The sequence below is a fragment of the Pongo pygmaeus genome, chromosome 18 (genome assembly GCF_028885625.2).
Source record: "Pongo pygmaeus isolate AG05252 chromosome 18, NHGRI_mPonPyg2-v2.0_pri, whole genome shotgun sequence".
Lineage (NCBI taxonomy): Eukaryota > Metazoa > Chordata > Mammalia > Primates > Hominidae > Pongo > Pongo pygmaeus.
The window spans coordinates 30,392,854-30,408,487 of NC_072391.2; the positions used below are offsets into that span (position 1 = coordinate 30,392,854).

The following is a 15,634-nucleotide window of genomic DNA, read 5'->3' on the forward strand; positions in this document are numbered from 1 at the left end:
AGAAGGAGGAAGCTGTGGGTTTCGAGGGCCCAGCTGATCAAAACAGGCCCTATCTTTTATCCAGGAGCTGTGAGCTGACCTCTCTCCCTCCTCCCTGTCCGCGTTCCCACCGTGTGGCAATCAAGGCCCCTCCAAACACACACTGAGAGCGATAGCACGTCTCGCTGGCTATTAATTAAAAAAATAAGTGGGGAACAGTTGCTGTTCATTTGCTCGGCTCCCTGCTCACAGAACCATTGCAGATTACCCGTGCTAATTAACAGAGGGCATGTGCACGCGGGGAATGCACCATTTTGTGAGTGACTGATCCATAGCAAACAGTGCTGCAATCAGCCCCGGAGGGCCTCAGGAAGCCATTCCGAAGGGTGGCCGTTTATTGATGGCATTCACGCAGGCTCTCAGAGCAGACAGCCGACGCAGGAAGGAGGCAGGCATTAAAACCAATGAAGGAGAGAAACAGACACTTACAGAGCACACCCAGGGCCGGGGCTCGTGATAGGGCCTTCTTAGGTATTGATATCTTGTTTAACATCTGTGACAGGATTATCACATAGATGGTGTCATGTCATCTTCCCCAACCAGGCCGAGGGATGTCAAGTGACTTGTCCAAGGCCAGGGGGCCATGTTACCTACTATATCAGTCCACCAGGGCTGCCATAACAAAATACCACACACGGGGTGGCTTCAACAACAGAGACTTGTTTTCTCACAATTCCGGAGGCTGGAAGTCCAAGATCAAGGTGTTGGCAGGTTTGGTTTGTTCTGAGGCCTCTCTTTGGCTTGCAGACAGCTGCCTTCTTGCTTTGCCCTCATATGGCCTTTTTCTGTGTGTGCATCCTCGGTGTGTCTGTGTGTCCAACTTTCCTCTTATAAGGACACCAGTTAGATTGGATTAGTGCCTCCCACAGCCTCATTTTAATTTAATCACCTATTTAAAGGCCTTATCTCCAAATACAGTCGTATTCTGAGGTACTGGGGATTAGGGTTTCAACAGATGAATTTGGAAGGGGTAAATTCAGCCCGTAACCTTTTTTTTTTTTTTTTGAGACTGGGTCTTTCACCCAGGCTGGAGTGCAGTGGTGTGAACACAGCTCACTGCAGCCTCAACCACCTGGGCTCAAGCAATCTTCCTGCCTCAGCCTCCTGCGTAGCTGGGACTATAGGCATGTGCCGCTGTGCCCAGCTCATTATTTTTTTTAATTTTTTTGTAAAGACAGGATCTCACTGTGTTGCTTAGGCTGATCTTGAACTTCTGGCCTCGAGGAATCCTCCGAGCTTGGCCTCTCAAAGTGTTGGGATTACAGGCGTGAGCCACCGTGCCCAGCCTTAGCACGTAATGCCTACTCAATTCAGCAGATGTTGTGACAAGCTTCTGGGCACTGAACACTGTGTAGTGGGGGAGAGACGTGCATGTTCAGGCAGAATTCAATGCTTTTTAGACATTTTTATTTATTTGTAAACTTTCAAACAGAATGCTCACACAGTGCCAGTTACACAGGGCCTCTATTTTGAATGCTTTACAGTATGAATGCATTTAATCATTGTAATAACCATAGGTAGTGGGTGCTATTCTTATCCTCAGTGTACAGATGGAGAGACTGAGACCCTGAAGGTTAACTAACTTTTTGAAGGCAGTGGTGGCAGAGGCAGAGCCGAATTCAAGCCTGTCATGACTTAATCCTTTGGTGTTATTTTTCTCTTCTTTAAGGACAAACAGAGAATGAGGGCAGACGAGATCAAAGATGCCATCTACGTGACCATGGAGATCCTGTCCAACTGGGGCAACTCGTGGTGGGTGGGTCTCACAGAAGTCGAGTTCTTTGACTTGAATGACACAAAGCTTTATGTGTCGCCCCACGATGTGGATATCCGGAACACAGCCACTCCTGGGGAGCTGGGCCGCCTCGTCAACAGGAACTTAGCTGTGAGTGGAAGGGACACTGGATTGCTTCTTGGCTATGTATTCCCATGCATTTTCTCTGCCCTTGATAAATCTGTGTTAAGGGTATGAGTGGAGGGAGGGGAAGAACAACAAAATCTGGCCAGGTACGGAGGCTCACACCTGTAATCCCAGCACTTTGGGAGGCTGAGAGAGGCAGATTATTTGAGGTCAGGAGTTCAAGACCAGCCTGGGCAACAAGGCAAAACCCTGTCTCCACAAAAAACACAAAAAATTAGCCAGGCATCATGGCTCGTGCCTGTAGTCCCAGCTACTTGGAAAGCTGAGGTGGGAGGATCTCCTGAGCCCAGGGAGATTGAGGCTGCAGTGAGCTGTGACTGTACCACTGTACTCCAGTCGGAGCAACAGAGTAAGACCCTGTCTCTAAAAAAAAAACAAAAATAGGCCGGGTATGGTGGCTCACACCTGTAATCCCAGCACTTTGGGAGGCCGAGGCGGGTGGATCGCTTGAAGTCAGGAGTTCGATACCAGCCTGGCCAACATGGTGAAACCCTGTCTCTACTAATAATACAAAAATTAGCTAGGTGTGGTGGCACATGTCTGTAATCCCAGCTACTTCTGGAGGCTGAGGCAGGAGAATCACTTGAACCCAGGAGGCAGAGGTTACAGTAAGCCAAGATTGCAGTAAGCCAAGATTGTGCCACTGCACTCCAGCCTGGGTGACAGAATAAGACTCTGTCTCAAAAAATAAATAAATAAATAAATAAAATCTACCAGGGTTATTCATTTGGGCAAAGTTGGGGAGGAGCCTGAGGGAGTGGTGCTGGCAGAGGCCCCAGACACTCTCTCCCTAAGCTGTTTCCCAGCCCCTGCTCTGTGGGTTTTTCTTGGGGGAGCCAATTCACCTGCTTTTATCCACCTTGCAATTTTCCACAGTCACCATCAAACACTGGACCTCAGGGGTCATTAAGGTTAATGGATGTTCTTTGTAGTTGAAGAAACTACAGCTTGGAGAAGGGCATTGACTTGGCCAAGGTCATGCAGCTGGAAGGTAATGGAGCCAAGTTCACATCGGGCAGCCTGGGCCAAGACCCTTGCCCACACCCCCTCAGGACCCTGCTGCCCTAGGTCGTGAGGTGCACGCTCTACAAACGTTGAATGTTTCTTTCCTTTAAATATCCAACAGAGCCAGGTACAGTGGCTGACACCTGTAATCCCAGCGCTTTGGGAGGCCGAGGTGGGCGGATCACCTGAGGTCTGGAGTTCAAGACCAGCCTGGCCAACATGGCGAAATCCTGTCTCTACCAAAAGTACAAATATTAGCCAGGCGTTGGGGCACACACCTGTAGTCCCAGCTACTTGAGGCTGAGCCAGGAGAGTCGCTTGAACCTGGGAGGGGAGGTTGCAGTGAGCCAAGATCGTGCCACTACACTCCAGCCTGAGCGACGGAGCAGGACTCCGTCTCAACAAATAAACAAACAAACAACAGAATTTACAAAAAAAAGATCGGGGAGGGTACTGGCATTTTTTCCTTCCTGCTACTTGCAAGTTGCACACAAGAGACTGTGAGCTAAACTGAGCCAGAGTAGCAGCCACGTCATCTTTGCTATGCTGGGCCTAAGCTTCATTCACAATTATCTCCTTGGAGACCTGGGAAGATGTTGTTATTGCGTGATCATAGCTCACTGCAGCCTCAAACTCCTGGGCTCAAGCTGTCCTCCTGCCTCAACCTCCTAAATAGTTGGGACTACAGGCACACAACACAACATCTGGCTAATTTTGTAAAATTTTTTATAGAGACGGGGTCTCACTATGTTACCTGGGATGGTTTCCCTGGCCTCAAGTGATCCTCCCGCCTTGGCCTCCCAAAGTGCTGGGATTACGGGCATGAGCCAGCATGCCCAGCCTTTGCTGTTATTGTTATTATTATTAATAGTATTAATACCACTGGGAAAAGTAGTTAGTGTTATTCCCATTTTAAAGAAGAGGAAACAAGAAAAGGGGTTTTTGAAATCTCTGGTTCTAGAGACCCAGATTCTGGTCTTGACTCTGGCCTCAGCAACTTGCCTGCCTTCTCTGAGAGTGGGTTTTTCTGCCTGCTGAAAAATGGGAGATTGGGTCAATCATCTGTTCAGATTCTTAGATTTCCAGCAGCAGAAACTGAGTCCAGCTCAGTTAGCACATGTTTAAAAAGTAAATGTGTTTCAATTCTTTTGAGTAGCTAGTGTACTCACTGCCACGCAGGCCAGGAGAGGACGGGCCTTGTGGAAAGTTGGGGTTTTAGGGAGCATCCTGGAATACTGGCCACCACGGGTGTGGTTTTCTTTTGGGGGTGGGAGATGAACAGGAGCATGTGAGATTCTTCTGGAAAGATTCTTCTCAGACTTGAGGTTCTGGGGGAGATCATGCTGTCCTACTTAGAGAGTTGACTGTTTGGGCCTTTGTGTGAGTGGTCACTTCCATGGCATTGGAAACCATCACTAACTTATGTCTTAAACTGGGTCATGACTCAAGGTTGGGGGCTACTTTCAGAGAAGGGAACAAAATGAGAAGGGGAGATGGAGAAAAGGATAAAGCTTCATTCCCTTAGTTCATACAACAACCATTTATTGAGATGCCTCAGCAGTGTCGGTTGGCTGGTTGGTTTGTCCTCGCAACTCTCTGCTGGAAATAGTCTCAGGAGAGGAAGGCTGATGGACCAGACCGACTAGGGCAGGACATCTTGATGCCAGTTCCACCAAGATGCCCCAGCGGGGCAGGAAAAGATTCTCCCTGAAGGAGTTCAAGATTGCTTAGAAAAGGTATAATATATGTCACAAATAAAAATAAAAATTAAGAAATTCAGGATTGCCACTCAAAAGGTGGGCTGGATGCTAGATAGCTAAGAAGCAACAACTGTCCCCAGGGTTGGACTGGGTGGCTCTGAGTCCCCTTCTAGATCAGCAGCTCTGTGATCTCAGCCCTCAAAAGACAGTCCCTGAGCTGTGGATGATGGCTGCCTGGGTGCTGTGGCCTGGCCTATCCCTGCTCTGCCTCCAGATTCAAGGCTATAGGCTCCCATGCTTGCTGCTGGGACTTGGCCCAGCCCTCGCCACCCCTCCCCTGCCCCACTCTTGCAGAAAGCAGTGGCATTTTGGAAGCCTGCTCTCCAGAACAGAGCACACTATAGACAATAAAAAGCATCATTGGATTTGATGGGGACCGATTCTGATGATTGCTCTCCCTTTCTTCTGTTTAGCAGAGACTGGGGCGCTTTGCCATATGATGGCCCATGGTTTTGGTGGATTTGAGGTTTTTATTTTTTGGCCCTGCGATTGGGACATGAGGCAGCTGTGTCACCCTGGGCTGCTGGGTCTCTGGGCTAATCTACAGGAAGGCTGGATTCCCCCTTCTTCCTTGACATGGGGCTTCCCTGCATCCTGGGTCCCAGGCCCGGGGCTACTGGAACACACTGCCTCTCAGGACCATCTAATTGCACCGGCGTGTGGCAGCCACGGCCTGGTGCATCGCCTCGTCTAACCCTCACATGAACCTTGGGATGACTCTCCTCATTTTACCAATGAGAAAAAACAAGATGCAGTGAGGGAGAGGCACTTGCCCCAGGCCATGCAGCATGGCTGATAGAGCTCACCCGACAGCCGAGGTACCTAGAAGCGGAGGCTGGGTTTGAAAGAGAAAATGCTTCAGTGGAAGTGAATTGGGGCATTCAAAAGATGTGGGAGTGCCCCAGCCTCTATGGAAACTCCACCCTTCTGTGCCCGCACCATGTCTCTCATTGGCTGCATCTCAGCCCAAGGCCTCAAGATGTCTCCAGATTTATACACCCAGCCCTGCCTGCCCCTCTGAGTTACTGACATGAATGTCAACTTCCTGCTTGACATCTCTTGGATCTCTCCTGGCCATCTCAGACTTCGTTATTATTATTATTATTTTTAGAGACAGGGTCTTGCTCTGTTGCCCAGGCTGGAGAGCAGTGGTGCAGTCATTGCTCACTGCAGCCTCGACCTCCTGGGCTCCAGCCACCCCCCAACCTCAGCCTCTCAAGAAGCTGGAACTACAGGCACACACTACCACACTTGGTTACTTTGTTTTTATTTTTTATAGAGATAGGGTCTCACTATGTGGCCCAGGCTAATCTCGATCTCCTGGCCTCAAGCCATCCTCCTGCCTTGGCCTCCCAAAGCACTGGGATTACAAGCATCAGCCACCATACCCAGCCCATTTCAGACCTCAGAGATTTAAAACTTAAGTTTTGATTCCCCTGCCCTCTTCCCCACATCACTTCTTCCTCCAGTATTTCTTGTTCAGTAACTGGCATTGCTGTTGGCTCAGATGTACCACCTAAAGTCTTCCTTGATTGCCCTAGGAAATTATGGATTTCCTGTGAGTCTAGAATTATTTCCAAATAAAAAGTAAAAAAATATATATATATATGTATATATATATATATATGTATTGCACACTTACATGTATTGGGGATTGATATGGTTTGACTGTGTCCCCACCCAAATCTCATCTTGAATTGTAAAAATATCCACATGTCAAAGGCAGGGCCAGGTGGAGATAATTGAATCATGGAGACAGTACATTTGGGCACAGTGGCTCACACCTATAATTCCAGCACTTTGGGAGGTTGTGGCAGGAGGATCACTGGAGGCCAGGAGTTTGACACCAGCCTGGGCAACATAGTGAGACCCTATCTCTACAAAAAAAATTAATTAAAAAATATTAATATGTTTGTGTATGTATATTTATGTGTGTATTTATATTTATGTGTGTGTGTATATATATACACACACATATTATATATATATATACACACATACATATATCTCAGATTGTGCCCTTCCCCTACTTGAAACATGTTCACTGTGACTTCTGGTTACCCTTGGAAATAAAGCCCAGGTGTTTCCCCATGGCCTGGAGGCTCTCTGTGAACATGCCTCCACCTCCCCCTCTGCCTGCTTCACACACCCCTGCCTCACACACCCCCGCTTCACACCCAGGCTCCAGCAGCCTTGGGCCTGCCCTCTCTTCTTCCAATCCACTAACCTTATTCCTACCTCTCCAAAACCCTCTTCCTCCTGTTTTTCACATTGCTTCTCCACATTCAGATTTCAGCCCTAATATCACTTTCTCAGCAAGACTTCCCCTCACCCAACAATCTGGAGGAGTCCTGTTTCCTCCCACCCCGGTCACTATCACATCATCATTTTTCATTTCTTCAGAGCACATCTCACTGTAAGAAATGATCTTGTTTACATGTATATTATGTCTCCCCAGTTTATCTGAAAATTCTTATCTGTCCTGTTTACACTATATCCCCAGTACATAAAAATGTGCCATACATTTTTTTTTGTTTTTTTAAGCAAAAACATAGCTTACAGTTTTTTGTTGTTGTTTAAGCTTACAATTTTTAAACTTTTTATTTGGAGATAATTATAGACTCACAGGAATTTGTAAAATAGTACAGAAAACAGAAGAACAATAGAGAAAGTCAATGAAATCAAAAGTTGGTTCTTTGAGAGGATTAACACATTGGCAAACCTTTAGCTAGACTAACCAAAAAAAGATGGGGGAGATTAAAATTACTAAAATCAAGAATGATAGAGGGAACATTGCTATTGACCTTACAGAAATAAAAAGGATTACAAGAGAAAATGAAATTAAGAAACAATTATGTTTACAGTAGCATCAAAAGAATAAAATACTTAGAAATACATTTAACAAAAGAAGTACAAAATGTATACTCTGAAAACTACAAAACATTGTTGAAAGAAATCTGAGATCTAAGAAACTGGAAAAGCATCCCATGTTCATGGATCAGAAGACAACATTGTCGAGATGGTAATACTTCCCCAAACTGACCTACAGATTCAGCAAAATCACTATCAGAATCTCTGCTGATTTCTTTGTACAAGTTGACAAGCTGATTCTACAATTTATAGGGAATTTCAAGGGACTCGGAAAGCTAGAACATCATTGAAAAAGAATAAAGTAGAACTCACACTTCAATTTCAAAACATACTGCCAACTCTGCAGTAATAAAGACTGCATGGTACTGGAATAGGATAGACATGTAGATCAATGAAATAGAATTGAGCATCCAGAAGTAAACCCATGGATTTATAGTCAATTGATTCCAACAAGGATACCACAACTGTTCAATGGGGAAAGCATAGTCATTCAAAAAATGGCCTTGGGACAAATGCGTTTCCACATGTGAAAAAATGAAGGTAGACTTCCACCATATGCCTTATGCAAAACTAACTCAATGGACAAAGACCTAAATGTAAGAGCTAAAACTTTGAAACTCTTAGAAGAAGACAAAGGTGTAAATCTTGATAGCCTTGAATTTGTCAATGAAGTCTTAGCTATGACATCCAAAGCACAAACAACCAAAAAAAAGAAAAAACAGATAAATCAGACTTCATAAAAATTAAAAACATTTTTGCTTAGATGACACTGTCAAGAAAGTAAAAATACAACCTACAAAAGGGAGAAAATATCTGCACATCATATATCTGATAAGGGTCTAATATTCAGAATATACAAAGAAAAAAAACCGTAATGACAAAAAGATGAACAACCCAATTAAAATATGGCCAAAAGACTTTGAATAGACATTTCTCCAAGAAGATGTACAAATGGCTAATGAGCACATTGAAGATACTTGACATCATAAGTTGTTAGGGAAATGCAAATCAAAACCACAATGAGATATCACTTCACACCCACTAGGACAGCTGTAATTTTAAAAAAGAAAAGAGAAAATAAGTATTGGTGAGCATGTGGAGAAATTGGAACCTTCATTCTTTGCTTGTGGAAATGTAAAACAGTGCAGCCCCTGTGGAAAACAGCTTAGCAATTTCTCAAAAAGGTAAATGTAGGGTTACCCATGACCTAGCAATTCCATTCCTAGGTGCATACCCAAGATAACTAAAAACATACGTTTATTTAAAAAAAAAAAAAAAATTTGTACATGCATGTTCATAGCAGCATTATTCAGAATACCCAAAAAGTAGTAGAAACAGCCAGATGTCCATCAATGGATGAATAAAGAAAATGTAGTATTTTCACGAAATGGAATATTATTCAGCCCTAAAAAGGAAAGAAGTATTGCTACATGCTACAACCTGGATGAACCTTGAAAACATTATGCCAAGTGAAAGAAGCCAGACACAGAAGGCTATATGTTGTATAATTTCATTTATATGAAATGTCCAGAATAGGCAAATCTGAAGGCAGAAAGTAGATTAGTCATTGCCAGGGGCTGGGAGGAAGCAGAAATGGGGAGAGACTGCTAATGAATGTGGTTATCTTTTGGAGGGTGGTGAAAATGTACTGGAAGAAGATAATGGTAATGGTTGAACAACCTTGTGAATATACTAAAACACCAGTGAACTGAATGCTTTAAAGTGGCGAATTTTATGCTATGTGAATTATATCTCAATTAAAAAAAAAAAAAAAGGACAGAGAAATCTTACACACCTTTACCCAGCTTTCCCCAGTGGTAAATTCTATGTAACTGTAGTACATAATCAAAACCAGGACCTTGACATTGGTGTAATGTACAGACCTTCATACACACTTGTGTGTACATGTATATAGTTCTATGCAGTGTTATCACATATGTAGATTTCTTTCTAAAGATACAGACATTGAGATACAGAGCAGTTCCATCACCACCAAGGAGTTCCCTTGGGCTCCTCTTGTGCAGCCACACTTCCCCATGCCCAGTCCTGACAATGGAAACCACTGATCTGTTCCTCTACCTATATGTTGTCATTTCAAGAATGCTATGTAAATGGAATCATACCATTTATATAGCATTTTTTTTTTTTTTTGAGACGAAGTCTCACACTGTCGCCCAGGCTGGTGTGCGGTGGGGCGATCTCGGCTCACTGCAACCTCCACCTCCCGGGTTCGAGCGATTCTTCTGCCTCAGCCTCCCGAGTGGCTGGGACTACAGGCACGTGCCACCACACCCGGCTAATTTTTGTATTTTTAGTAGAGATAGGGTTTCACTATGTTGGCCAGGCTGGTCTCGAACTCCTGACCTCGTGATCCGCCCACCTCGGCCTCCCAAAGTGCTGAGTTTACAGGCGTGAGCCACCGCGCCCAGCCAATTTATGTAGCATTTATGTCATTACCAGAGTTGGTAACCTTTCTGAGACTTGCTTTTTTCGCTCAGTGTAATGACCTTGACATCCTTCCAAATTGTTGTGTGTGTCAGTAGTTTGTTCCTTTTTAATGCAATAATTTATTAAATTGGAGCTACTTCTGAGGGCAGCACAGTATCTCCCTGCGGGTTGCTATTCAGTGTTATGTTAATGCTGGAGTTAAAAAGCCACCTTTGGTTTAGGAGTTAGAAAGTTACCTGCTCAGAGAAGCCTTCTTTAACCATCCATTCTAAAATAGCTGTTCCATGGGCCATTAATAATTCTCTCTTATTTTTTTCCTAGAATGTGTCCCTGCTTGATTTTTTTTTCTTGGAAACATTACCTGTTTGCCTTCTCTCATAGCACAGAGCTGCTAGGACCTGGTGGGTCAGGTTCCCTTGCACATGCCCCGGGTCTGGCTCAGCATCAGTCCCCCAGGAGGGACCCTGTACAGTGTTTGTTGGGCAAGTTATGGAGTAGATGTGTCAGTGCCTGCTTCCACCCTTTTGCCCTAGCACTTCAAGGCATGCTGACTGCTTTTCTGAATGGCAGCATTGAGATTTCTTTGCTGGAGGATTCTTTTTGTGGCCTCCAGGGCCCGCTTTACCTCCCAGACAGAGAGAAATAGAAGCCCCCGAGGAGCAGCACTCAACCAATATTGGTAGCCCCGTTGGTGCAGTCACTCTGAGGCCTGTTCCACCCTGGCTCCCAGATTCCCTGGGGGGATTAAGCTCCAGTTGCCCACAGGAGCAGCTGTCTTGATAATAAACCCTTTATGAGCCACCTTCCCTGACTTGTCTCGCTTCCCCACTCTCCCACTGATATTTTCTGCTCTGTCTAAATAAGCTACTTACACGTGGATCCTTGCCTCAGGGTCTGCTTCTAGGCGAATCCAGAGACAGAATGAATTAATGCATGAAAGATGGAGGTTCGGATCCTCACTCCACCACATAGGCGCTGCGCAACCTTAGGTGATCCCACCCCTCGCTGAGCTTTGGCCTGTTTTGGTCAGTAGCACATGCGTTACAGCAATGCCCACCTCCTGGGGTTTCCAAATGAAAGAAGCCATGAACCAAGGGCGGTAACAGCAGCATAAAGGCGCCTGAGTCCCGTTCTGCGGTATTCCTTACCCCCTGTGTTGGGGAGGGAGGAGCTGCAGACGCTCTGCCTCCTGCCCTAGCACCGAGGGGTTTTCCCAGCATGTGCCAGGTCAGCCCTGGGCAGCTTCCCATCAGCCTTTCTCTCTCAGATCCTGTCTGTGGAGAGAAAACATCAGAAGGCTGGGTTGCTAATGAGGCCTAGAGTTATCCACAGGTTAATGTTCTTTGACTTTGAACACCACAATTCCCACTTAGCCCTCCTGTTATTCCTCCTGCTGACAGAAATGTGAAGGGAAATCAATTACAGTCCCCTAGCCCACATCTAAGGGTCAGCCATCAGTCTCTTCCTTTGTCAGGCAGCCACAGTGCCCCATTTTAGGCCCCCACTCAGCAAAGGAATGAGACTCACCCGCTGGATTTGGGGATGTGGTTTCTTGACCCCTCGCAGCTGCCCAGAGCACTAGAAGTTCTTGTAGAGCTGGAGAAACTTGCCAGAATAAGTCAGAACCCCTTGAACTCATCGTTCCCCCTTAACAAAAGCCACCTCCTCCCTCCTGAAAGGCACCATTGTCACTGAAACAAGTCCCCTTTGTCCTCCACCGCAGCTGGAGCCTGGGCCTCCCATCTCCTGGGGGCTGATAAAACCCCAGATCAGCCAATCCACCCTCCCTGGCTCTGTCAAGTAGCAGGCACGTTCCTGGTGACGGGGAGTCTGTTGAGATGTTCTCAAATGCAGGGTGATGCCCCTTTGAGATAAAAGGGACAACTCAGCCAGTGTCAGGCCTGCGGAGGTTGCCTATTGGCAGATGGGACTTGCTGCTGCTGCTCAGCCCCTAAACAAGGACTGCAGACTCAATGCCTACAGGGGCCAGGCCAAGGCAGAAGAGGGAAGCAAGGTGGATGTGAAGCAGTAGGGAGTGGTGGGGACCGTGGAGCCCTGGGAAATGGCGGGCTTCAAGGGCTGCACACTCTTGGCTCCAGGAAACGGCCATCAGGGCTCCTGAGCTGCCATGTCTTCCGAATCTGCAGAGGGGTCGGAAATCTGGCTGTTTGGAGAAATCTCCCCCCTCCACCACCACCTTTTTTTGAGACAGAGTCTCACTCTGTCACCCAGGCTGGAGTGCAGTGGTGCCATCTTGGCTCTCTGCAGCCTCCACCTTCCGGGTTCAAGCGATTCTCCTGCCTCAGCCTCCCCAGTAGCTGGAATTAGAGGCCCGCCACTATGCCCGGCTAAATTTTGTATTTTTTTTTTCTTTTAGTAGAGACGGGGTTTCACTATGTTGGCCAGGCTGATCTCGAACTCCTGACCTCAAATGATCCACCCTCGGCCTCTTAAAGTGCTGGGATTACAGGTGTGAGCCACTGCACCCAGCCCTCATTTCTTTTTTTTTTTTTCTTAGAGACAGGGTCTCACTGTGTTGCCCAGGCTAGAGTGCAGTGGTACCAAACTCCTGGGCTCAAACGATCCTACCACTTCAGCCTCCTGAATAGCCAGAACTATAGGCAAATACTGCCACACCCTGCTAATTTTTAAAATTTTTTTGTAGAGACAAGGTCTCTCTGTATTACTTAGGCTGGTCTCTAACTCCTGGCATCAAGTGATCCTCCTGCCTCAGCCTCCCAAGTCACTGGGATTAAAGGCATGAGCCACTGCATCTCTCTGAATCTCCCCATTTTTAAATGTTGGCAATGAATTTGTGTTTGCTTTTTTGTTGTTGTTGTTGTTGTTTACACTGAATGAACCAAACAAATACCTCTGCAAGCCAGATGCAGCTTACAGTCTCTTCTCTGTTTGTTTTTGTTTTTTTTTTTTTTTGGAGACAGAGTTTGGAGTTCAATGGCACGATCTCGGCCCACTGCAACATCCACCTCACGAGTTCAAGTGATTCTCCTGCCTCAGCCTCCTGAGTAGCTGGGATTACAGGCATGCACCACCACGCCCAGCTAATTTTTGCATTATTAGTAGAGACAGGGTTTCTCCGTGTTGGCCAGGCTGGTCTCGAACTCCTGACCTCAGGTGATCCACCCACCTCCACCTCCCAAAGTGCTGGGATTACAAACATAAGCCACAGTGCCTGGCCTACAGTCTCCTCCCTAAAGCTTTAATGAAAGCGCAGATATTAGGAGGCACACTCCCTGTGTGCATTCATGTAGTCATTTATTTATTACACAAAGGGTTTTGTTCTTTTTTTTTTTTTTTTTTTTTTGGCGTCTTCCATGTTCCAAGGAACTATGCTAAAAGCCTAGGATTCTGGAATAACCAGACACAACCCCTTCCCTTGAGCTCACGGCTGAATGGGGGCATGACATGGACATGAAAAGAGATGATCGTGGGACACCGAGGTAGGCACCAAGCTTGGGGACTGCAAGTAGCCGAGGGCACTTGGATTTAGCTGAATTCCCCTGATTGAGAAGGTTAGGAAGAGAATTGCAAGCAAGCAGAGGCCCAGCCTGTGCCAAGGCACTGGGTCAAGCCAGCGTGGACGTGTTTGGGAGCAGCTGTGAGTTTTGTCCCAGTGGAGAGTGAATAGGTATTGTAGAAAGCCAAGAGGAGGCGGCTGGGGCTGAGAAAAGTCCCCTGGTTTGGCTTTTTCCATCTGTACCCAAAGCACTCATGACATGCAATTTTGTCAGTGGGAATGAGAAAGGCAAGGCGTCTCTGTTCACCTGCCCCTGGGGCCTCCATCGGGGGGAGTCTGCAAACTGAAGCCTCCAAGCTTGGAAACCCTGAAAGGAACAGAATAAATCCCAGGGCTCAGTGCCCTGGCCCTGGCCCAACCAACGCCTGAGCCAGTAGCTTTCTTTCTTTTCTATTTTAAAATTTTAAAAATTCGTCAGGGTTTTACAAAAGAAAATCAAAGGCTCTGTTTGCCAGGTTAATCAAATAGCGTCCCATCCTTCTCGCTAGCGTCTTTCCCCTCCCCCAGCGCTCTCCTCAAAGCCGATTAAGTTGATTAAAATAAAGCCCGCTGCATTTTAAATTCCGTCTGGTTGGCAGATCAGAGGGGTCCGTGTGGCAGCTTTGTGCAGGGGGTGGGATGGGGTCAGTAGCCTGCTGTGAAGTGCCGTCCAGACGGGGTGATCTGAGTCCCCAGCCTGGGTGATGGCAATGGGGTGGCCTGGCTGTCTGCCCTGAGCCCTCACCAGGCCTCTCCTGGTTTTCGTGAGCCAAAGAGCCACTGCCATTTTACTTTGGGGAGAGGCAGAAATGTGCCTAATGATTTCTCTCTCTTGCTGGCCTTCTAGGGCAAGAAAGACTCCTCCCCGTGGACCTGCCCCTTCCACCCACCACTCCAGCTGTTTTTTGTTATTCGAAACACAAGACAGCTGGGGGACTTCCGTCTGGCCAAGATCAAGGTTCGGAATTACTGGACGGCTGATGGCGTAAGTAACGGGCGCTGGTTCCCCACTGGGCACTGGGTTGATGGAAGCACTTAGCAGTTTGCCAATAGCCTGATTCCTAAAGTTGCAAAATGGATACACGGAAGCCCCGCTGGCCTTGTGTGTGCAGCAAGAGCCTGCTGGCAGGTTCACACTGCATTCTTATAGCCCCCAGGGACAGAGCTTCCGGCTGCTGGCGTTGGGAGGTGGTATCAGGCCACCCTTGGGGGAACTGGAAAAATACAAGCTGAGACTTAGTTTTACAGATAAGGAAACAGAGACACAGAGAGGTTATGTAACTTGCCCCAAGTCACAGCCAGTCAGTGTCAGAATGAGAATGTGAACGTCTGCATTTGGACTCCAGGCCCTTTCTCTTAGCCTTCACTTCTCAAATGTTAACTTGCACTGACTCATCTGTGGAATCTTGCTAAAATGCAGGTTCTAATTCAGCAGGTCTGGAGCAGGGCCTGAGATTCTGCAGGTCTAGCCAGCTCCCAGGCGTCCCAGTCTTCCTGTTCTGTGGACCTCACTGTGTCTAGCCAGGCTCTTAACCTCTGGCTGTTGTGCCCCTCTGGTTCTGTTTTTTATTTTTTGAAAGACTAGTCAAGTACAGTAATGAGAAGGGGCGATAGAATGGAAAAAGGAGTTAGATCTGTAACTGACTGGGATCAATTGAGATAACTTGCTACCTTTGGACCCACCACCTCGGTTGCAGGGTCCACGCCCTCCTTTCTAACCTCACATTATCTACCCTCATGCTGCTGCCTGTGCCCACACCCTTTCCTTCCTTCTCTGGGCTGTTTTTCGTGCACTCATAGTTCCATCAGGGAACTAAATAGTGAGGAAGGACAGGAATTCACTTGGCCTATCTACCCCTCTTACGGTAGACATAGGGGCAAGGGTTGTACTTTCCTTTCAAATCGGTAAGGGAAGTGATCGTTCAAGTGAGATTATAAATAGGAACGGAGCCTCACCTTCAGTCTTGCTAGAGACATTAGGGAGTGGTGGGGACTATGGCAGACTGGCAAGCCCATGCCCTAGGGAAAGGGAAGCCACTTTTCAGCTTCAACGAAGGGTTGCTTTGTAGAATA

General features: G+C 46.8%; 1 protein-coding gene and 1 long non-coding RNA gene across 20 annotated transcripts in view; one reads left to right on the forward strand and one right to left on the reverse strand.

Annotated features, from left to right (window-relative positions):
* Positions 1-15,634, forward strand: part of KATNIP (katanin interacting protein) — a 230,036-nt gene that overhangs the window by 157,235 nt on the left and 57,167 nt on the right. For all 19 annotated transcript variants that reach the window (XM_063654214.1, XM_063654211.1, XM_054452717.2 and 16 more), the window contains 2 exons: positions 1,709-1,924; positions 14,409-14,546. In XM_063654214.1, the coding sequence (XP_063510284.1) occupies positions 1,709-1,924; positions 14,409-14,546 (354 nt within the window). The remainder of the gene's footprint in view (positions 1-1,708; positions 1,925-14,408; positions 14,547-15,634) is intronic.
* On the reverse strand, positions 1,425-11,604 carry LOC129015087 (uncharacterized). The gene is made up of 2 exons (XR_010124278.1): positions 11,572-11,604; positions 1,425-1,922 (listed from the first exon to the last, which is right to left on the reverse strand). It is a non-coding gene; the product is annotated as an uncharacterized LOC129015087 (long non-coding RNA).